This window comes from Neodiprion pinetum, chromosome 5, assembly GCF_021155775.2.
Source record: "Neodiprion pinetum isolate iyNeoPine1 chromosome 5, iyNeoPine1.2, whole genome shotgun sequence".
NCBI lineage: Eukaryota > Metazoa > Arthropoda > Insecta > Hymenoptera > Diprionidae > Neodiprion > Neodiprion pinetum.
This window is the reverse complement of record NC_060236.1, coordinates 34497130-34517662: the sequence shown is the minus strand read 5'-3', so window position 1 is coordinate 34517662 and position 20533 is coordinate 34497130. Positions and strand designations below refer to the sequence as shown.

At 42.0% G+C, this 20533-nt stretch overlaps 5 protein-coding genes across 7 annotated transcripts; 2 read left to right on the top strand and 3 right to left on the bottom strand.

The window, feature by feature from the left end:
• Positions 1-21: 21 nt before the first annotated feature.
• Positions 22-5084, bottom strand: LOC124220126 (sodium-dependent nutrient amino acid transporter 1). Of its 3 annotated transcripts, none has more exons than XM_046628589.2 (9): positions 4913-5084; positions 3221-3581; positions 2655-2925; positions 2207-2581; positions 1946-2135; positions 1431-1607; positions 1257-1356; positions 906-1177; positions 22-534 (listed from the first exon to the last, which is right to left on the bottom strand). In XM_046628589.2, the coding sequence occupies exons 2-9, from the start codon at positions 3570-3572 to the stop codon at positions 355-357; spliced, it is 1917 nt and encodes a 638-aa protein (XP_046484545.1). In that variant the 5' UTR covers positions 3573-3581; positions 4913-5084; the 3' UTR covers positions 22-354. The 3 variants fall into 3 exon arrangements, with proteins under 3 accessions (XP_046484545.1, XP_046484546.1, XP_068992355.1); XM_046628590.2 differs by lacking the exon at positions 4913-5084 and adding an exon at positions 4231-4488; XM_069136254.1 differs by lacking the exon at positions 4913-5084 and adding an exon at positions 3915-4199.
• Positions 5080-5980, top strand: LOC138191050 (uncharacterized). The gene is made up of 3 exons (XM_069136519.1): positions 5080-5258; positions 5365-5638; positions 5717-5980. The coding sequence occupies exons 1-3, from the start codon at positions 5251-5253 to the stop codon at positions 5978-5980; spliced, it is 546 nt and encodes a 181-aa protein (XP_068992620.1). The 5' UTR covers positions 5080-5250.
• A 136-nt stretch (positions 5981-6116) lies between these two features.
• LOC124220136 (uncharacterized) lies at positions 6117-8155 on the top strand. The gene is made up of 3 exons (XM_046628605.2): positions 6117-6373; positions 6483-6560; positions 7658-8155. Exons 1-3 carry the CDS (start codon positions 6158-6160, stop codon positions 7748-7750), a joined length of 387 nt encoding a protein of 128 aa, XP_046484561.1. The 5' UTR covers positions 6117-6157; the 3' UTR covers positions 7751-8155.
• LOC124220125 (sodium-dependent nutrient amino acid transporter 1-like) lies at positions 7814-13671 on the bottom strand. Its single transcript, XM_046628588.2, has 10 exons — positions 13429-13671; positions 12016-12075; positions 11856-11936; positions 11309-11793; positions 10478-10852; positions 10198-10387; positions 9937-10113; positions 9597-9873; positions 9431-9525; positions 7814-8759 (listed from the first exon to the last, which is right to left on the bottom strand). The coding sequence occupies exons 1-10, from the start codon at positions 13441-13443 to the stop codon at positions 8589-8591; spliced, it is 1926 nt and encodes a 641-aa protein (XP_046484544.1). The 5' UTR covers positions 13444-13671; the 3' UTR covers positions 7814-8588.
• Positions 13672-16643: 2972 nt separating this feature from the next.
• On the bottom strand, positions 16644-20095 carry LOC124220130 (membrane-bound alkaline phosphatase-like). The gene is made up of 7 exons (XM_046628594.2): positions 19792-20095; positions 18990-19103; positions 18581-18801; positions 18113-18478; positions 17702-18044; positions 17294-17605; positions 16644-16904 (listed from the first exon to the last, which is right to left on the bottom strand). The coding sequence occupies exons 1-7, from the start codon at positions 19865-19867 to the stop codon at positions 16717-16719; spliced, it is 1620 nt and encodes a 539-aa protein (XP_046484550.1). The 5' UTR covers positions 19868-20095; the 3' UTR covers positions 16644-16716.
• Positions 20096-20533: the final 438 nt, after the last annotated feature.

Here is a 20533-nt window from a genome sequence, read left to right as displayed (position 1 = left end):
TCTATTTCAAACAATTTGTATAGTGTGCTGTAGGATTATTCAAATGCTTATTTATTATAATAACCAGTTACAGTTCTCAACAAAATATATGCGTTGCGTTTAATGAAACAAGGTCATCAAGATGACTAGAGAGAATACATTTGGATTAAAAATTAATTCGGTGATGCTGCTAATTGATCAATTCAAATTATGATGACTGACTTTCATGCGGTTGATGTACCTACCACTTTATAAAAAATCCTAGAATAGCTGGCTGTGAATAGTATTGAGAGCAGGCTTGTAGCCGTATGCAACTTCGAAACGTAAGATATGCACCATAGTGCCCTCTCGTGATTCTTCGAATATGACGCATGGCTAAGTTTTGGATTTAGTCTCTTCAATGTTGAACAGTACGTAGAGTTTTTGGACAAACCACGATTGCGTCCTGCTCTCTCCTTGCCTGGCTTTTTCATCCTTGAAAATCAGCCATTCTTGACGATGATGCGTTAGTCGAGGGCCCCACTTAGCTGCCGGTCGAAATGCCGATTGCACCATCTAGCAAAAATTTCAGAGGGCAAAGATGCATATTCTATATCAATATTTTAGCCTGCAGTTAGTTACTGGGGGGTGATTGAGGTTGCTGATTACGAATCTGACGTCAGATTTTTATAATTTCTAAGTCCAAGGTGGCCGATTCAACATGACGGATATAAAATCCCAAAAACTATCAGAATTCGATGATTCTGCGCGAAACTTGTTACTCGGTGGTTCTTAGGGTTATACGAAGTAACAAAGATCATTTGAAGTTGTAAACAAACTGTGATAAGGCTAGGACATGGAAATTTTCGAGGTGAGACGCTAAGCATCCCACTGTGACTGAAAGCATCAAGAACCCCAGTTTCAGTATTCAACCGCACAACACTCACCGCTTTGAAGGACAAATTTTTATACTTCATGAGCGCTATTGCCATCCAAATGGGTATTTGTAAAACTCCAATAGCAGTCAGTGTCCATCCAGCAGCATGGGCACTCGGTGGAAATGCCACATCACCGTATGTCAACGGGGTCATCTCTATGGTGGTGTAAATGAAGACACCGATCAGAGCTAATGGCACTATAAGAAACCAGCAGAAGCGCCAGTACATTCCGACTTTTCTATCCAGCATGAATTCTATGTCTTCCAAGAAGTTTTCCAAGCCTGCAGCGGTTAATCATTGACAAGGAACGAGTTTCTCTGAATTAATTTGTGGTCCAACTTTGAGATGTGGATGACTCACCGTAAACCCAAATGATGCCTATAATTTCGAAGGTGGCTAAGATGAAGACAATGAAGGAAGCCCCGTAGTAATCTACAAGAGTCAAGATGAACTGGCCACCCTGAAACAGAATTCTATAATCAAATCACAACCTCGACTGAGGTGACGTCATTTGATTCTTCAGCTAAGACTTACGGGAGTGACGTAAACTGTTCCAAAAGCAAAACCAGTTGCAGCAGTGCCAATCATAACTTGCCAGCGCTTAAGGTTCGGGAACTGGTCGCATAGCCCGGTTATAATACCAGAACTCATCCCTACGCCGCTGCCAATGCCCAGAACGAACATCATCGTGAAGAACAAAACCGAAAAAAGCTGTGTAAGTGATGAAAAGAAAGAAAAGTATCAATAACGCGATGTCTATTGGTGGAATTGTCACCTTGCAATGCGTCATCTCGTAAAAAAAAAATCAAACTTATGCAACCAGGCTGACAGCTGACCGTTGGCCTTGTTTTTTCGCGTGTGGATGGTAGAACAGGTATGTTGATGATTACGTTTCATTAATTTATGTGACATGAGTAATTTTAAACCCCAAAAATGACGATTTGCCACCATTCAAATTAAAAACTTTGTTTATGCGGTGATAAAATAGCGCGGTCAACCAGGCTCATGAGGACATTTTCCAATAGCGGAATCGGACAGTTTTTCCATACCTGAGGTACAGTATTGAACTTTGCAATTGCGTCCGGATAAGAAACAAAGGCCAGACCAGTTCCTCCGCGAACCACAGTGCTGATGTCGTCACTTCCAGTCTCATAGGCTAGGTTTCCCAATATTCCGAAAATGGTGCAGCCGGCCATCATGCTTGTGAAGGTGTCGAGGGTCGTGACAATCATCGCGTCTCTGTAATCGGCATTGAAAATGCACATGAGAAGTCTCACAACTATCAAACACCATATCGGAGTGCTGCTCACCGGTAAATGTTGTGTCTGAATTCGTTATGGGAGGAGTACATAATGATCGAGCCGAAGCAGACCGATAGCGAAAAGAAGCACTGAGTAATGGCCGCGTACCAAACTTGTGGGTCGAGAATCTTTTCCCAGTCTGGAGTGATGAAGAAGAGGATCCCGTTCCCCGCGCCGTCCAAGGTCGAGGCTCTGATTAGGAGCGCTATCATAATGACATACGGAAATATCGCGAGGAAGTAGGAAGCTTTTCCGGTGCTTTTTACCCCGCGTGAAAGTACCGCACAGATGCAAGCCCAGCTTCCAAGAAGACAGAGGGTCAGCCGCCAGTCCGGTAGCCCGATTCCGTTGTCTATGTTGTCGTACTCCTTCAGGACTTCCTTCCTGCAAGCGAAATCATCAGACGAATTGCAGACAGCTGAGTTTATGCAGACAAAGGATGAAGGGACTGTCTCACAGGAAATACAACTCTGCGGAGCTCTGCTGGTCCACAGAACGCAACGTTGTTCCAAACGACGATGAGTTGGCTGTGGAGTTCGTCTCACTTCGCAAAATTCTATTCAGACCTATTCCGGAGTCAACGCAGTTTTCGCCCCATTCTTCTCGGCATCGTGCCCAAGGCAATTCTGAGGCGAATGAGGCAAACAAGTAGAACAAGTTCAGGGCCATCAGCGAGCAGTAATAAGACGCGAGGATTGCGAGCGAACACATTTGGGCCCATCCCACACCTGGAAGTGTCGAATCGGAACGGTTAGGCACGATCAACGGTACGTCACCTTAAACCAGACTCATCTTCTGTTGCACAAAATTGGTGTTCATTTTTGAAGTCCTTCGTGTTCGTTTGTTCTTAACATGCATGTTATTAACGGACAATGGCTATGGCAGTCACTTGGTCATCCGGAAAGATATGGTAGAACTTCACACGAGAAATGTTTTTAAAAGTCGTTTGATCATAATTTTGAATTTTTATTGATAAATTGACGCACTCAGATATACGTAGAATACTGTAATACTTATACATACCTTTGAAACCCGGTGAAATTCTCCAGACTTTGATATGAGAACTGCTGCAAAATTGACCGATAATCATCTCCAGATAATAAAACGGTTTACCAATCAGGAATAAAACAATTATGTACGGAATTAGAAATGCACCACCTCCGTTTTCGTAAGCAGTAAATGGAAACCGCCATACGTTGCCAAATCCGATGGATAACGCGATGCAAGACATGAGGAACTCGATACTGTTTCCCCAGGTAGCTCTCTCGGTTTCCACTGACTGCGGTGATTTGGCCTCTTCTTTTCTATCCACAATTGTCTTTCCACCATCATTGACCGAGCCATTTTCGTAACCCAGATTGTCACTACCGTTCATCTCGTTTTTCTAAATGTGAACAGATATGATCAGCCGGGCAATCAGAGGTTGACTGAACACTCGCACAGACTGCGGGCCTTGTGAATTTAATTCCAGTATGTAATTTATATGCAAGTTGCTCCGAGCATATAGAAATTTAGAAAGGAAATTATGACTTTCCAGTAAAATCATTGACACTAATTCTGCTAATACTATGCCTCAGACCCGCTGAATGGACTCTTCAATTTCCCGACAAAAATCTATCCGTGATCGGCAGTATTTTTTTCAACCAAGTTTTCTGTTCCATCATTTTTAATTTGTTCCCAAAACAAGTAGCAAAAGCAAAAAATTAATCCAGGTTACCGTTGCCTAAACATCTGATAAGTTATCCGACTTTTTTTGCTGCCGCTTCATTCGTCGTATCGACGATATTTTTGTCTGATCAGATGTGAAGCTCATCTACACTGATCCAGTTTGACTGCCTAGTAGAGCGGTTATTTTCAGGGTTGATCGCGCAGCATCGAGAAATTCATAATATTGGGGATATACCGTAATGTGTGGCTTTCACTCAAGGTATTTTTGTGAAACGTGATGAGAAATTTATGATGTTGAATTAAGAGATAAAAAATTTTGACACGAGTAACTTTGCTGGGTATATGTGATAATGTGGGGTTATCACCTGTCTGCACGACTTAATCTGTGGACGCTTTACGCTACGCAGCACCCGTTATCACTCCGATCAATCACTTAATTTTCATTGGAATTCATTTAGCGTTTCATCGTCTGTGCACTGATATACCCTACTCGAGGTATTAATATATTACGTACAGCACTAATGGTACATAACGTAGAACGCAGGAACTTGAAAACGAAAGAATCTCTAATACTTGTGCTAAAATGATTTACGGCAATTTTTATTATCTCAGGTACCTACGGCAGTGCCTCATATCGCTTTGTTCTATTACAGATAAGATTAATTTCGACTTTTCGAGATATTCTCCACCAAGTTACCCTTGAAATTGTCTGGCCTTGACTGTTATTTTTTCATTCAGTACACAGATGTCGTATTTATTCAGTAATATCACTCAATTCTCACGGCTCTTTGTAAGCCTTGTCCATAAGCGAGTGTAAACTCCTAAAGAAATTATACTCCCAAGCGAGATGGTAATAAACCGAAAAAATTTACTTTTCACAGGATTTATCCCAAGCTATTGTGCCACTTGCAAGATTAGTTGATGTTATGTTCACTTCGAAACTTGTCGCTGTTAGCCATAATAGAACAGAGGCACGAAATTGGATACCTGGTACCACTGAAAATGATTTGGTCAACGAACACTTCCGGAAATATCTTCATTCCCTACCCTGTAAGCGGCCTTCCTCCTTCGGCGTCCTTTAACGCGTCCTGTGACGCGTCCTTGGTTCTTCAAAACTGGCTATTCCATGTGCGCCACTTTCTATTTCGCGGAGCTGCACGGTAAGATCCAATGCGACTGCAGTACAGCTCGGCAAGTAATAAACTTCGGTCGTACGAGTACTTTGCATGAAGGATCGAGGCCCATCTTATCTGATTAATCGTTTTCTGTCATACTGCATTTACGACAGAGCTACGTTACAATGATAACGAGCGCTTCTCCTGTCACACTTCAACCTTGATTTATCTTTCCATTGCTGGAGCTGTAATGTGAGACGCATTCCGTGAATGACCAGGTAATATTTCTGTGTTATAATCAGTAAGTATTTTTCCAATGGCCGTCAGGATTCGAGCCCATCAACATCAATTGTTACTCAATGTTGACACGGAGGTGATTGTCAGTTGTCTCAGTAGCGAGGCAATCCGTGATCGTCTCCAGAGAGATAACCATACTTTCGTCGTGATCACCATCCTCGCCTTTATTCTGTTCCGTTTAACTTGCACACCGAAAGAAGCGAGAATGTCGAGACCACCGTACAAAGAAATGCCGGAGAAGGTTGTCCTTGAGAAGACCGGCACCCACGTGGAAGTAACAGCTGGACCTTACACGAAGCGGGAATTGCGTCAGTTGCTGCTGTCGTCGCTCTCGCTACTTTCTGGAATCGGGGATCGAGAGGTAATTTGATTTCCAGGACGTCCTTGTGCTCGGGTTGTACTCGACGAACGGTTCATAAGGTGAATTTCTATATCGCAGATCGAACTGATGAGGCTGTCGGGTCTGGATCCGGACGATATACGGAGTTTCAAAGCTGGCCAGACATTTGGAGCTGATGGGAAGGAACTGTTCGATGACCCAGACAAGACATCCGCAGCTCTACGGCTCGTTGAATTGATCGCCAATGAAGGGAAGCGTGACCTTGAAAATGATCTCGCTGATCTACTTCGAAGCAAAGGCATCAGCGACGATCTGTTGAAACGGATTCTTACCTACGGGCTCAACGACGAGACTATCAGGTGAACCAGCTTATCCTAAAACCAGTTTGCAAGTTTAAAGGTCACTCGGAGTCGTCTATCTGCTACCGGTTTCCAATTTCGGTTCAAGTAAACGAATGTAAAAAAACCACTACTAAGTACCGTGACGATTTTATTCAGATTATTGAAAGCATTGGGTTTCACTGACGAAGAGATAGCCCGAATGTTGGGCACTTGGCAAGTATTGGCTGAGCAACGCAGCCGGTCGGAAGAATCTTGCCCATCGATGCAGTCTTATTCGGAAGAGTATATGACTCTCGAGGGTTTTTACTTGATGAGTAATTTCAGAAATCCCTTGACGAAGGCCCTCAGCGACATTACCAGCAAAAAGCCTTACAATCCTGCTGAGTATCTCGGTCACTGGCTTCTCAACTACAAGGTACAAAGATATGCAGGTCTACTGGTTATGTAAAATACATGAGTAAACACTGAAATCAGATCACAATGATACTCGACTGAATATCGTTCGATCTATTTTATGGTTTAAGATTTGTGAAGAGCGTGCACAAAAGCAGAAAGAATTCGACGCTGAGCTTCAGGCTGAGAGAGAAAGACTTCGAATCAAGGTCAGAGTTGGGTTTTTATCGATTCATCGAGCAGCTTTGAAGCTTGCTTTTTATTTCATTATCGGGGTTCCTTATTGACCGATTGACAGGTAATGCTGAATACATGCACATTTTTTAATAACTCTGTTATTTCTCAATGGATTTGAACAAAAATTGGTATACTATCGTCTTTGGGGTCGTTGAATCCGAATTGGTAAGCAAAATTGAAAAATTTAATATGAGGGACTGAAAATGGTGGCTTTAATTACCGGTAATTACGACCAGGCCTCAGCACCCTTGTACCAAAAAGTCAAGAAGTGGAATAAGTCTTTTGAAACTTGTTACACGGGGGGTTTTGGAGTCGCTGATGATGAATTCATTAACAGAATTAAAGGATACAAAATGGCAACGACAATAATAGAAATTTTTGTAAAACTAGGCAGTTCATCTAAAAATCATTACTGGGTTCTTTTTTGGGACGCCGATGATGACTCCCTTATCAGATTTGAAGAATTGCAAAATAGAGGATCCAAAATGGCGACGGCAATACTTGAAACTTTTGTAGAACTAGACAGTCGATCTGAAAATCATCAGTTGGGTTTTTTTTCGGGTCGCTGACTATGAATCCAAAATTGGACACTAAAAGAAGAGAAAAATAAGCATAAAGTATGTAGTAAAAACTTAGCCATAGTCAAAATAAAACTGCATACCTAAATCTGCAACTGAAGGTGAAAAAATTTACAATGAAACTTAAAATTTACCCTGAAAAGCCCCTATCTTCATCCTCAGGGGGTGGCAGATTCATAAAATTAGCTTTCGCAACGAAATCGCAGATTCAAAAATTTCGAATTTCAATATAACAACGAAATTCATAATAAAACGGAAAATTTACCCTGACCCACCCCTATTTTTACTCCCAGGATGTAACAAATTCAAAAAATAAGTTTTAGGACCAGGGACCCAAAAAAACTCCGCGTACCAATTTTGGTCTAATTTGGTCGGTTCAGTCAACGTGTGTGGCTACCGGTTTTGGCAGGAAATCTGGAAAACTCGTACCAGTCAATCTGTTAATCCATTGACGGTATTCGTGAACTTGACTCCGACATTTTCGTCAACAGGTGGTCTCTGAACCGGAGGACTTGGATCGTGTCCAGGATATGGAAGAAGAGTTGGTCGAGGACTGGAATTTTATCGATTACGAAGCGGACTAGGATGCCTGCTTCATATGAATGAAGGTTCCCGTCATCTCAATGTCGATAGAAATGAGTATAAAGTAGGTATACAGTATGTATTTAAATAGATATACGTATAATTGATTAATATTTTTTGTCCACTTTTTTGCTATGTCATCATTGCCAAGAGATAAAATTGTACTCTCTTTTTTCTACACACGAAAAACCGTCAACTTATTTACTAAAAGAAATACTGATAATTGCGAAACACAGCCGTGAATCATTGCCCTTTTTGCAATCGGAACTCGTATATATTACATATCTATGTATACGCACAGCGTAGCTAGAATGAAACAAAAAAAAAAAAAAACAAGCGTTGATATCTCCCGTTGAGTAAATACCATTTTCCATCATGGAGGTAGCACATAGATTGTGAGTAATAATAAATTAGCAACAAACAGTGAATACAATTATTAGGAAATGTTTGTTACTGCAATGACCGTATAACACGAGATGGTTATAAAAAAAATTTCGCAAAGAAATTTATGTTTCCTTACAAAACAGATATGATAATAATAATAATAATAATAAAAACAATAAAAACAATAATAATAACAGTATCAATTATAACAAGTGCAACTTCTCGAAGTTTTGATTTAGCAACTTTCTAGCGATCTAATTTTTTATCTTCGTGATATTTATACTATACATTGATTGGCCTGATGTGCTTGCACTTGGCATGTGTCTTACAAACGTAGCGTAATAAAGTCGAGAAATAAAAAAATTACGTGTAAAGTGCCTTATCCTGTTAAATCTAATTGGCAATCGGCAAAGCGTTAATGGTGATGATGAATATTCCATGTAACTGGGATTTAGATTACAACTTTTCCTCGCAGCCTACCAGCACGTATAGGATCTGCTTAGCCTTTGAGGCGGTCCTCTCGGCTCGTCTTTTTCTAGCACATTCCTTGAATTCGCGCCAGGAAGCCAGTCGCGCCGGGTTTTTTGGGCCCCAGTGTTTGGAAGGCTCAAAAGCGGCGTATATCATCTGCAGGTGCGGACATAACGGTTATTGAAAATTGTGATATAGTCTGCTGCTTCAAATTGCGGACGACGCTTGAACTATCGATAGTAGGGTTCAGAAAGTAACAGAGTAGGAGACGAAATTCCGGAATACAAAATTGGGCCACATTTTAGCGCAGAGTTAGTAGTACCGATTTTTGACACTCATAGCGTCTGTGTTCTTTGGTCGTTCAAATATTATGAGTATTAAGTGATGACCAAATGTTGACAGCTGCTGGTTTTACATGTTTCGAACGACCGAAGAAGAGGAACGAGCCGAGTGGAAGAAATTAACATTACTAATTCTGCACCAAAAATGGGGAGATATAGGGAAAACGATCGTAATGCATAAGAAACGGCCGAAAATCTAGAATAAGATCTTTCTACACTAGAGGCGCTAGAGTTGCTAACGTCAGGTTTGTTAAATTCAAGAAGGAGAATGCCCGTCATACCACGTGATACAAACAATAACAAACGGACGCCGTCAACCTGACATTGATATCACCAGTTCTACCCTCATGGACATTGTGAGAAAATGATATTTCTCCTTTTTTCTGGCCGCAAATAAAACCAAAAAAACCTATGTCGATCGTTCTCCTTATATCTAGGATCCGTGAACTTGTTAGTAGTACTTGTTTAACCCGAAGAGCAACTCACCTCGGGTAGCCCCAGATTTCGCTTGGAAATTATCGTCACCCCCATCCACAGGGGAATTTGGATAGCTCCAAATGTCATGAGCAGCCATCCAGCAGCTGAAATGTATCCACGGATGAATATTTTTGAATTTAAGTAACGTACTGTCGATCACGGAGAATGATCTTACTGTGGGCACTGTCTGGATACGAAATACCGCTGTACTTCAACGGCTCCATTATCGCGATCGTGTAAATAAGAATCGCAGCGAGAAGAACCGGCGTCACGACGCCCCAACATAGCCTCCAGTAAACCGACGGCCGTCTGTCGAGCATGAACTCAACATCGTCGATGAAGTTCTCCAGTCCGTAGACCCAAAATATACCAGTCACCTCAAACGTGGCGAGTACAAAGACGATGAAGGATCCTGCGTAGTAATCGACTAACTGAAGCACAAACTGGCCTCCCTGTTTTCGGGGTGAAAGAAATCGTCAGACCAACGGTTAAATTGCATGAATTTGCATACTTACCGGGGTGCAGTAGACCATTCCAACCAGAAACCCGAAGATGGACGTTCCTAGGACAACGTGCCAGTGTTTCCACGTTGGGAACTGGTCGCAGATCACGCTGTTTATTCCACCGGCCAAGGCAATGGCGCTGCCGATGCCCAATACGTATAGCATGAGAAAGAATAGGAAGGAGAAGGCCTGAAATGACCAGTTGAGAGATAGATTTGCTCAGTTAATTCTCATATGCAATAGGAACGCGAGAGAAGCTAATCGTAAACGTACCTGTGGCAACACCGAAAACTTGGCGATGGCGTCTGGATACGATATGAAGGCGAGACCAGTGCCTCCCCGAACAACGTTGCGAATATCGTCGGTGCCGAGTTCGTGGGCGAGATTACCGAGTATTCCAAATATCGTGAAGCCAGCCATGAGACTGGTGAAAGTGTCGAGGGTCGTTACAACCATCGCGTCTCTGAGGAAGAGTCAGAATTATCGCATGGTTCACTATCCTTAAAAACCTGATTACGTGGGAGCGAAACTGTCTAGATTTATCGAAATATACCTGTATATGTTGTGGTCGAATTCGTTGTACGACGAGTACATAACCACTCCGCCAAAGCAAACCGACAGAGAGAAGAAACACTGCGTAACCGCTGCGTACCAGACGTTCGGGTCGAACAGTTTCTCCCAATTCGGTTTGATGAAGAAAATGATTCCGTCGATGGCGCCTTCGAGGGTCACAGCTCGGATGAGCAGAGCTATCATAATTATGTAGGGAAAGATGGCCAGAAAGTAGGCCGCCTTCCCGGATCCCTTCACTCCGCGGGCAAGTACGCCGAATATACAACACCATGCGAAAAGTAGGCACAACGTAAGCCTCCAATCAGGTAGCCCGATGCCATCATCAATGTTCTCCTTTTCCCTCAGAACAGTTTTCCTATAGTATAACAAGATGTTGTAAACTTTATCCTGCACTGACAATAAAGGTATCGCAGGTCGATCTCTTCGATTTGATTCCTTTTGTAATATGTTATAGTAAACTAAAAACCGAGTGATGTGCATTTTTTTATCTGCCATCAAACACTTTAAGGGGGAGAAACCACCCTCCAAAATAAGGCATGTCGAGTGAAAATTTCGCAGTTTTAATTTTTTTTTTTTTAATACTGAGAGAATTGCTTTTTTCATTTCTCGATATGAGAAGACTTCTCCAGTTGGATTGGTTAAAAAATATTATGTTTTTGTGGGTAAAAGTGCCAAATCACCTCTTGACATGCCTTACTTTAAAGGGTGGTTTTTAGTCTACTATAACATATTACAAAAGAAATCAAATCGAAGAGATCGACCTTTGATACCTTCCTTGTGAGTTGGCTTATCTTTTGATAGCAGAACTCACGAGAAGTATAGCTCCGCGGAACTTCTCATCGTCCCGTTTCCGGCTATTACTGAATCGTTGGACTTGACAGAGTCCACGCAGCCATCCCACTCCTCAAGGCACCTAGACCACGGGAGTTCGTAGCTGAAACTTTTGATCAGATAAAATAGCGTCAAGGACATCAGAGAGCAGTAATACGTCCCGACGGAGATCATCGAGAACATCTGCGCCCAGCCGACACCTTTAAAGCCAGGAGCCAGGGCCCACATCTTGACCGATGATCTGCTGGTGAACTGGCCCATTATCATTTCGAGATAGTAGAACGGCTTGCCGACGACGAAGAGGACGATTATATACGGAATCAGGAAGGCACCGCCACCGTTTTCGTACGCCGTGAAAGGAAATCGCCACACGTTGCCCAGGCCAATGGACATCGCGATACAAGACATCAAAAACTCGAGTCCACTTCCCCAAGTCGCTCGCTCCTCGCCGTCCTCGGCTATGGTCTGAAATCGTGATGACGACCATGTTTTATTACGGGATTCGAAGAGGCTTAGGACCAGCTTACCATTTGTTCCTTAGGTGCGGTGGACGGCGTTTGAAAGTGACCGAAGTTGGAATCATTATTCCCATACTCCCTCGCGATTTCCTGAAATATTGTTCAAGGATCAGAAATTGCCGATGGGGTGGAATCACACCGAACAAACTCGTCTTGATATCGTACTCACCTTACCCAGATCGACGGCTGCACCGTCGTCGCCGAGAAAGGACGGATTCCGCCTCCCATCCTACGAAAGAAACACTCAGGTTACGCAACGGCTGATGAAAGGGGCACCAGTCGTAATCTGAAATATATTTCGCCGCGATTCTGGTTTGTGTGCGAGCCACGGTATTCCCCACGTGCTTAATAATGACATAACGCCTGACCGACTAGTCTTACAGGCATCTACGAATGTATGGGTATTCCGTATAACACCGGCATGCGAATAGTTCGGCTATGGTTTGAAATTGTTATATCGAATCGAATGCTGGGTCGATAATTTACCGGCTTTTATTACCGTTGACTATGAAAGTATCGCAAGATCGCAAACACGAAATGCTATCTCGCTGTCGCGGGTTGTTCTATTGACGTTCACTCTGCCATGAATGGTAACTAGCTGATTTCGACCTTCACTTTTTGCATCGCCTAGTTGATGCGACGCGGCCGTGTGCATATATTATTACAAAACCAATATTCAGAACCTGATTTTTCCTGGGCTCGTCACATTCTCCAGAAATCGGTCGTCTTCTGAGAACAAGTATTCTATAAACTGTGCCAATTTAAAATCCTCGGAAGATAGCGAGCAGTTAAAAAACTGTTCGGATTTATAATGAAACCGTAAACGTCGATTTTGTTGACTATGAAACACGCTTCGACATCGGGTAGTGCCAAAAGTATGTTAATTGTTTTAAAGGGACTCGCGTGTATTACAAAGCGTGAATCCCGATGTTAAACGGACTTGAGTCGAGATTCCGTCTTAGGGCACTTTCTATTTTCAATGCTATTCTTTGACGCATAGTTGTTCGCTGGCCATAATTTATTGATCAATGCCGAAGTAGCAAGTATATTTTATACGCATCATTCAGTTGCACGGTACCTGCGCAAGAAAAACCAAAACATCCAAACTTCACGGTGTCCACACTTTCGAAATGTATTACACTACTGCGATTGCGAGATAAAACGTGTTCTCAATTTTTTTTTTTTTTTTTACAGATTTCACAAATGTATCTTACCAATTTACGTCTTGGTATACAAAACATGACTACATCATGTACTCGGCTTGACAGACAACCTTTGCGAAATATATACGTATGCGTAACGATTCCCGACCGATTCTTTTTTTCAATCAATGTTCACGAGACGAGCACTTTTTCGCGACTTATATCGCCGCTCTGATTTTCTCTCACAATTTTGAAGTTACACTGTTGGAAATGCGGTGTTAAATGAATATTCTGTAGAAGTCCACACCATTTTGGTGTTGATTTTAAGACCACTTGGTGTCGAGTATCGACCGATTTACACCGACGATGTTTGTACTTTAATTGACACCGTGAATTTTCTGACAGTGTTATAAGGGTTTATCGAAATATCGCCTACCCACCTTTGGCACGACCATCCTGCCCGCGGGTTGGTCCCAATTGCCTCACCAGCCCAAGTCTAGCGATTCAAATGCGGGTGGACACTGCGTGAGCATAACACCCAGAATCGAAACCCACAGACTATGGACCACTACAGGGTGATATACTGCTTTCGACGCGATTTACGGGAGCAGGTGGACAGCAGCGAAGGAGGAGGAGATCTGCAGGTGCTGTTCTGCCGAAGTCGAACCACTTACTGCCTGTCGGTGATCACCAGTTGGAAAAGTTTAACATCGTTCGTTACGAAGTAGGGATAGTTGTACTTCGCCTCTCTGACCTCAGCTATTCGGCTACCACCGGATATTTTTTATCATCCTCTTTTTCCCCCTTGCTTCGTCCTGAATGTGGTCCGCGGGAACGTTTATGTTTTGGGCAGCCTCTTTTACCGCAGCATCGCTAAATTAGTGTGCGCCACGGTACGAGAAAAAAAAGTTTAATAGCAGGCACATTCTTTTCGGACTCTTTCATTTGCTCGTGGCGTTGCAGACTTCAGTGCCATTATTAACGGTAACTGCCAATGAATCGTAGCATTTATAGCAACGCTGCTATAACCTGACCGTGGAGATGTGAACACTTTTTTGAATCTTTTCTGAAAGGATAAAAATTCCTAAATATCGAAATCGTTATGGTCCAATTCACCGAACTCTGGTTATACCTAATATATACTCTCTTGCACGTAGATGTCGAAGTGGAGCGAGTCTTTCACACTTTCTTATTTACTTTTTGTCATACATTCGAACAAATCAACTCATATTCATGTAACATTATAATCCATCATTCGCTGATCAAAAATGAGAAAGTTTCGTAGACCCTATACAAATACGTTGACAGAATGACAATTCCGAGTGCACTGAGCTCCGCATTCTTAAATTATCTACCTGTGTCTGTTGCTGATCTGATTTAGGACGCTGAATCCCGGCTGTGAGAGCACATATACGTCAAAGTTATGGTGCAGCTACATGTACAACGCTCAAGGAAATTCCGGTATGGATTCTTAAAAGTCAGATCTAACTCGAGGTTATCCTCATGTGTGCAAAGGTCCTCGACTATTCCGCGAACGCGTCATGCATGACGTCAGTCATAATCTTATAATACATTCAGACTACCGATCTCCATCTGGTCGCGTCAATCGCTGAAAGACGGGACAAATTTTTGGTTTTCCCACTTCAGTCTGAAGACGGGAATGTCGAGAATTCGTACGCGCAAACCTAGAAACTTGTAAAGCTCAGGGAATTTTGAGACTGTCGAAGAAATAAACTCGTTCTTATACAAAGTAAATGTTAAGAAAGAAAAGATTGCAATCAAAATGTATTTTCGTCGCACCACTTCGTACATTGTATATTTATTATCTAATGACAAACCTTCTTTCGTTTTTTTTTTCTCACGGGAAATCGCAGACTATTGTTTGTAAATTGGTAGTTAGACAGTAAGATAGTTACTATGTAGGTAAGATTGAAGATATTAGTAAGTAATGTGTAAAAAAATTTGGCAATCATCGGTGGTATATTTCTAGACAGATTACTGGAACAATCCTATTTTCAGGCGGGAATACCTGGAATAGTCGGGGAATTTCAGATTCCAAAAAGCATGCAAACCCTGAATGTAGAACTGGCATTTTACGATGTTACGTTGATCTGAAATCACGCAACGATTGCAGCAGAAGCAGGTGTATAATGTGTGTGTATGGGGTATACATAACTCAGCGATTTGAACCTTGCATGGAAAGGCACGGCACGGCACAAAGCATTATCTTACTCTCACTGTCACTCTCACTTTTGCACGTTATTGAGACACCGTGTGTCGAGGATACAGAGGAATGTTGAAAAACTGCGAGTACAGCAAGCCTAGATTTAACATCATTCGGAGGAATAGTCTCTGAGGATTTTTTTTAATACAGTACGCATAGGCGGAAATCGTTTATTAGTAATCCCACGATCGTGGAAAATGCCCGTTGCATTGGCTGTTTCTTTGTCTCGTAACTGTGAAAAAATATTTTTCGAAGCAGATATTCGCAACAATACATATTATGATCTCCGATGTCAACGTCGCAGTATTGTTAACCATTGTCAATATACGTGCCTACGCAATTTTTCTTTTCAACTGCAATTTATTTCGAACAAACAACTTCTATTCACCGATACCCATCTCGGTGGAACGATCGGATGATAAATATTCACTCTTTGACATACAATGGACGCTAGACGTTTTTCATTTGTATCCCACGATCAGAAGACTGATCAACAATGTTTTATGATGAATTCGCGCAGTACGAAATAGAGATAAACGAGTATGATAAAAAAGTTTGCATTACTTCCGACTCCCCTAATTTGGTTGAGGAAAATTTATTTTTTTTATTTTTAATTTAGGCAAAAACGCATTAATAATTCATACCTCGTTGCTGAGGAACGGATTAAAAAACCTCTGACATTCATGGCTATTTCCCATGACCAGGAGAGCCTTTTGTTATTTACTGTTTACAGATACTCATGTCATTGTATAATATCCGTTGCACTCGTTATGGCTACACTGTCGTTAACATCATGTTAACTAAAAATCTACAATCTATACCATTCACGGAACTAAAAAATTATACGTAATATACAGGGTGAGGAAAAAGTATAAAAAACCTTAGTAGCCTGGCGGGGTTTGGTGAGAAAAAAAATTACCAAAGTTCAATCTTAGGTCATTTTTAACAAGGGATCGAAGCCTGACCTTTGATTGCACCTTGAACCTCACCTTCAAGATTATTTTGAGATCAACTTTGATCTTTCAAATGGGAACCCCCATTTTTTGTGCCAGAATCAGAAAGAGTGGGAAATTTTCAGAAGAAATTTAAGAAATGTAAAATTTCCCGCTCTATTCGATTCTAACATTAAAAATGGGTGTACCGACTTAAAAAATCAAAGTTGATCTCTAAATGACCTTGAATATGAGGTTTAAGGTTAAATCGAAGGTTATCATTGAATCCTTTGTTAAAAATGACTCATGATTTAACCTTAGTAATTAGTTTTTCACCGAACCCCGCGAAATTTTTAGGGGTTTCCATACTTTTTCCTCAACCTGTATAAGGATATACTGTATAAAGTTTCGTTCGGTTGTGCACAAGAGATTTCGACATTTTCCGCGGAGGATTGGGTAGGAAACGCAGGATCTTTCGACTGATTAATTCAATTCAACATTCGGCTGCGAAAAAATTAATGTTTATTAATATTCTGAGGTAATTATGGATCACGCCGAACTGCCTGAAAGTTTCACGTGCAAGCCGTGAGGCCGCTGCCAATACAAGCGGCGTACGCCATGAAGTGAGGAATGGTGTTCTGTTCCAGAGTTCCGGTAAACAGATGTGACCATGGACCACGAGTGAAGATAGCGACGTCGTCTCCGCCATGGGTTTCCGAATTGAGGGGGACCATTGCGGGATATTCGTATCTTACGTAGGCTGCAAGGTGACAAAAAATTACAAACGATGTCAACGCTGTATGATCACCTTGATGAAAATTTCTACTACTACGAATAATTACAGAAATTGGAACATTTCGTATTATTTCTAAGAAAATTGTAAATACGAATCGTTTATCGTGAAGAATTGTTAATTTTCGTTAACAAATTGTAGTAGCTTGTAAATTTTTTGCTGACAAGATACAAATTTTCATGAAAATCTACAAGTTTTTATGACAAACTATGCATATTTACGATTTTGTAGGAAAACCATTTTTTTTGCACAAAATTGTATGAAATGTCTAAGAATTTCTCGAAAAATTGAAAATCGTAGACATCATTTTCATCGGGGCAGCGCAAACGCGACGAAAGGGAAGCAGAACTGCTTACTAAAGTCGTCTTCCGAAAGGTCATAGCGAGTGCTGTTCGAAGGCGTTTTGTATCCAGGCCCGTTTGCGTAGCTGAGGGTCGTGTATGGCAGACCATCCGCGCCATTGATGCCAGACAGTCCCAAGATGTCGTTACCGCGCACTGGATATCCGGATAAACTCATGACGTGAGCGTGATCCGCTGTCACGAGAATCAAGGTGTCGCTTTCGTCCGTCATTTCATCGGCAATACGAACGGCCGACGCGAGTTCCACCGTCTCAGCCAAAGCCAAGCGAGTGTAGGTGCTGTGATGAGCGTGATCTATGCGACCCCCTATCCGGGTTTGAATAAAGCAGAAATGAGCGAATCGTAGTCACAATGCGTTTTTTCAAAATTCTGTCAAACGAATCGTTGCAATCCATGACTTGCCTTCGACGAAGAGGAAATACCCGTTGCTGTTTTTCTGCAGAATCTTTATCGCCGCTTCAGTCATCTCGGTGAGAGTCGGTTCCGTCACTGGATCCGCCTCCAATTGGTACTGGCAGTGACTGCTCTCAAACAGACCTAGAAGGTAGTCAACATCGTTGGGGTTGTCGATGATCTGTCGGAGTCCGCTTCTGTTCCAAACGTAACTGTACGAGCTGTCGCGATCAGTTTTGTCCTGCTTCCAGGTCTCGATAAGGTCGACGCCGTCTTCTCTGTACCCGTAATCACCCTCGTCGTCGACGGTTGTGGTCGGGAGAAATTCGCGACGTCCACCACCGAGGATTACCTGCGTTAATTACTCATTCGCACATTCCCTGGTAAAGAGACAATTCAAAGTTCGAGTTTTGTAGGTACCTGGAAATCTTGACCAGGATACGTCGTGATGAGCTGAGTCGCGATGTCCAGACAGACCGAGGCGTTGAAACCGTCGTCATTTACGTCAGCGTCGGACTCCCAATTTCTGTCAGCGGTTCTTGCATACGTGCCTGACGGCGAAGCGTGCGTTACTCTGGTCGTGGTCACAATACCGGCTGATTTTCCTCCTTCCAAAGCCCACTGGGCAATGGACGATAAGTGGTTGCTGGTATTGGTCATGGCCTCGCAATCTCCGTAGGACACTCCAGCGTTCAAGCCGATCACTCCATCGTTCGTCTTAACTCCGGTGAGATACGCCGTTGCTGAACAGGCGGAATCAGCGACTTGTGAATCCACGCAGTAGGTCTACGAACAAAGTTGTTTCAATATGTACGATAAACTTTGCCACACGTTCCAACGACTCTGAAGTAAATCCATTGATTCTTAAAGCGAACTGTAGTATAATACCTTGGAAAGACCGCTGTAGGGAAATGATTCCCAGTGCAATTCATCCTCTTCTCCAGTTTCACCCTTCAGCTGTCCCAGGTACATTCGCGCAGCCGCCAAAGTAGGAATGGACATGCCGTCTCCAAGGAAGATGATGATATTTTTAGCTTGATTTGTATTCTGACGTACTTTTGTTTTCGTCTTTAGCATAGACTGCGCCAGGTTATTCCAGTAAGCTGAGGCTGTCAATTATATCTCATATGGTATTGAAGTCACAGTTCCTTAGAGGTTGGCATACTAAACTTACAATTAGAAAGTCTTGAGAGTAGGAATTTCACTATCAAATTTCTGAACGCCTTAGCCATTTACGGTGTTTTACCAGACAATAGCAAGGTGTTCTCAGAGTAAATTGAGAGCAAATAATTCTTACTCGTTTCATCCTCAAGACCAGCTGAACTTCGACTAGTCTGTGATCCAGATCTATCCAGTGATCGCCCAGCAGTGTACCTGCCAGTCTGGTGCCAATATTCTTCCTCTATGTCCGCTATTAAAGAAAAATGATTTTGCACAGTCTTAATCCTGATAGCTTACACATTCCATAAACGATACCCGTTTATATCTACAATTGGTCCGATAAACTTTCGAAGGGATTCTCAACCACAATTCTCGTTGGTACAACACCACCAATAATTGAAATCTAATAACGCATGAGATGATTATCACACCCGATAATTTATATCCCGTGATGTCGCAGAAGTCCAATGGATGTGCGATGAATTATATCCATCATGCAATAACCTTTAGACAGACGTCGAGTGGATGATGTTTTAATCGATAAATGTAGGCAGGTGAAAAATTGAAACGATGAGATATGGTGAACAAGGTTATCAGAGATGTTATAGACTGTAAGGTATACGATTATCAGAAGGTGTTCTGATTCAAGAATATCTCAAACCCGTGTAGACCAAATTAATCGATGGAAAAGCCTTTGCTATACCAAATATTAAACGTTTTCGTGATCAGTTGTCGACTGCGGTTTTGTTTTTCCATAAAAAGCAACGTTTTTTCTTCTATAATCGCTTATCACAATCGAAGCCACTTCACCCACTTCACATATTTTCAAGTAAAACAACTGTATCTTAACTAAAATAAGACTTAATTGTGATAGACAGTCAAGTTCAATATTTCATGACACCTGTGTGATCGCATGTTAACATTGAAAGCATATTTACCTCGGGATATGTCCGGACGACCAGCTACCACCGCCACGATCAGGGCAACCGGTAGGATGTGCCGCAATGACGTCATAGTGACCAAAGAGCAGGGGCCGATCACCAAGAAACGCAGTGGCGACGGACAACTGATGATATGGCAATCAAGCACTTCACGGCAATGATCTAACTGCTGAAAGGCTACTACCTCGAAGAACTTATACTTATAAGCCTAAACGGCTGCCTTCTTCGCCCCGAAGCAAAGTTGGATTCATATTGGTAAGTGTTATCTGCCGTTAGATATACGCAACATGTTAACGTCTGTACATCACAGGATTACCTAATAAGAAATAATCTTGAAAGTACGATGTTACGATTGATAATTACGCTCAAATCGTAACTTGAGATCAACATTTTAAAGAGACAGAGATTACTATGGTCAGTGGGACGTGGACTTCGTTGTTAATTGAAAGTTTATAAATACGTGAAGTGCGAATATTCGGCATTTATGATATGTTATACCTACTCTTGTTTCTGTTTAAGGAATTCGTTGGGTATGGCTAAAATAAATGTGACATCGCTTGGCTACGTAGTTATAGTAAACAACGGTTGACACATCAATAAACAGGCAATCACAGATCTAGCATAATTATACAGCACATCTGAAAGATGTTTTGATTAATCTACAACGAATTAATTTTCGCTCCCTGCGAAGGATTCCACTTCCAATTTATTAGTGAATAATTTCTTGCGTTAATCCTAG

Bases quoted from the DNA above. Each gene is read 5' to 3' on its own strand.
- LOC124220126 (XM_046628589.2), bottom strand. From the start codon at position 3,572: ATGAACGGTAGTGACAATCTGGGTTACGAAAATGGCTCGGTCAATGAT. The intron at 2,926-3,220 runs GTATGTATAAGT...CGACACTTCCAG, and splicing joins AATTTCACCGGGTTTCAAAG to GTGTGGGATGGGCCCAAATG. The intron at 1,608-1,945 runs GTATGGAAAAAC...TCACTTACACAG, and splicing joins AGTTCAATACTGTACCTCAG to CTTTTTTCGGTTTTGTTCTT.
- LOC138191050 (XM_069136519.1), top strand. The intron at 5,639-5,716 runs GTAATTTGATTT...TCTATATCGCAG, and splicing joins CTGGAATCGGGGATCGAGAG to ATCGAACTGATGAGGCTGTC.
- LOC124220136 (XM_046628605.2), top strand. From the start codon at position 6,158: ATGTTGGGCACTTGGCAAGTATTGGCTGAGCAACGCAGCCGGTCGGAA. The intron at 6,374-6,482 runs GTACAAAGATAT...TTATGGTTTAAG, and splicing joins ACTGGCTTCTCAACTACAAG to ATTTGTGAAGAGCGTGCACA. The intron at 6,561-7,657 runs GTCAGAGTTGGG...TTTCGTCAACAG, and splicing joins GAGAAAGACTTCGAATCAAG to GTGGTCTCTGAACCGGAGGA.
- LOC124220125 (XM_046628588.2), bottom strand. The intron at 10,853-11,308 runs GTGAGTTCTGCT...GTTATACTATAG, and splicing joins TCCGCGGAGCTATACTTCTC to GAAAACTGTTCTGAGGGAAA. The intron at 8,760-9,430 runs GTGAGTTGCTCT...CCGCACCTGCAG, and splicing joins GAAATCTGGGGCTACCCGAG to ATGATATACGCCGCTTTTGA.
- LOC124220130 (XM_046628594.2), bottom strand. From the start codon at position 19,867: ATGACGTCATTGCGGCACATCCTACCGGTTGCCCTGATCGTGGCGGTG. The intron at 18,479-18,580 runs GTATTATACTAC...CTTTGTTCGTAG, and splicing joins CCTACAGCGGTCTTTCCAAG to ACCTACTGCGTGGATTCACA. The intron at 16,905-17,293 runs GTAAGCAGTTCT...GTCACCTTGCAG, and splicing joins CCTTTCGGAAGACGACTTTA to CCTACGTAAGATACGAATAT.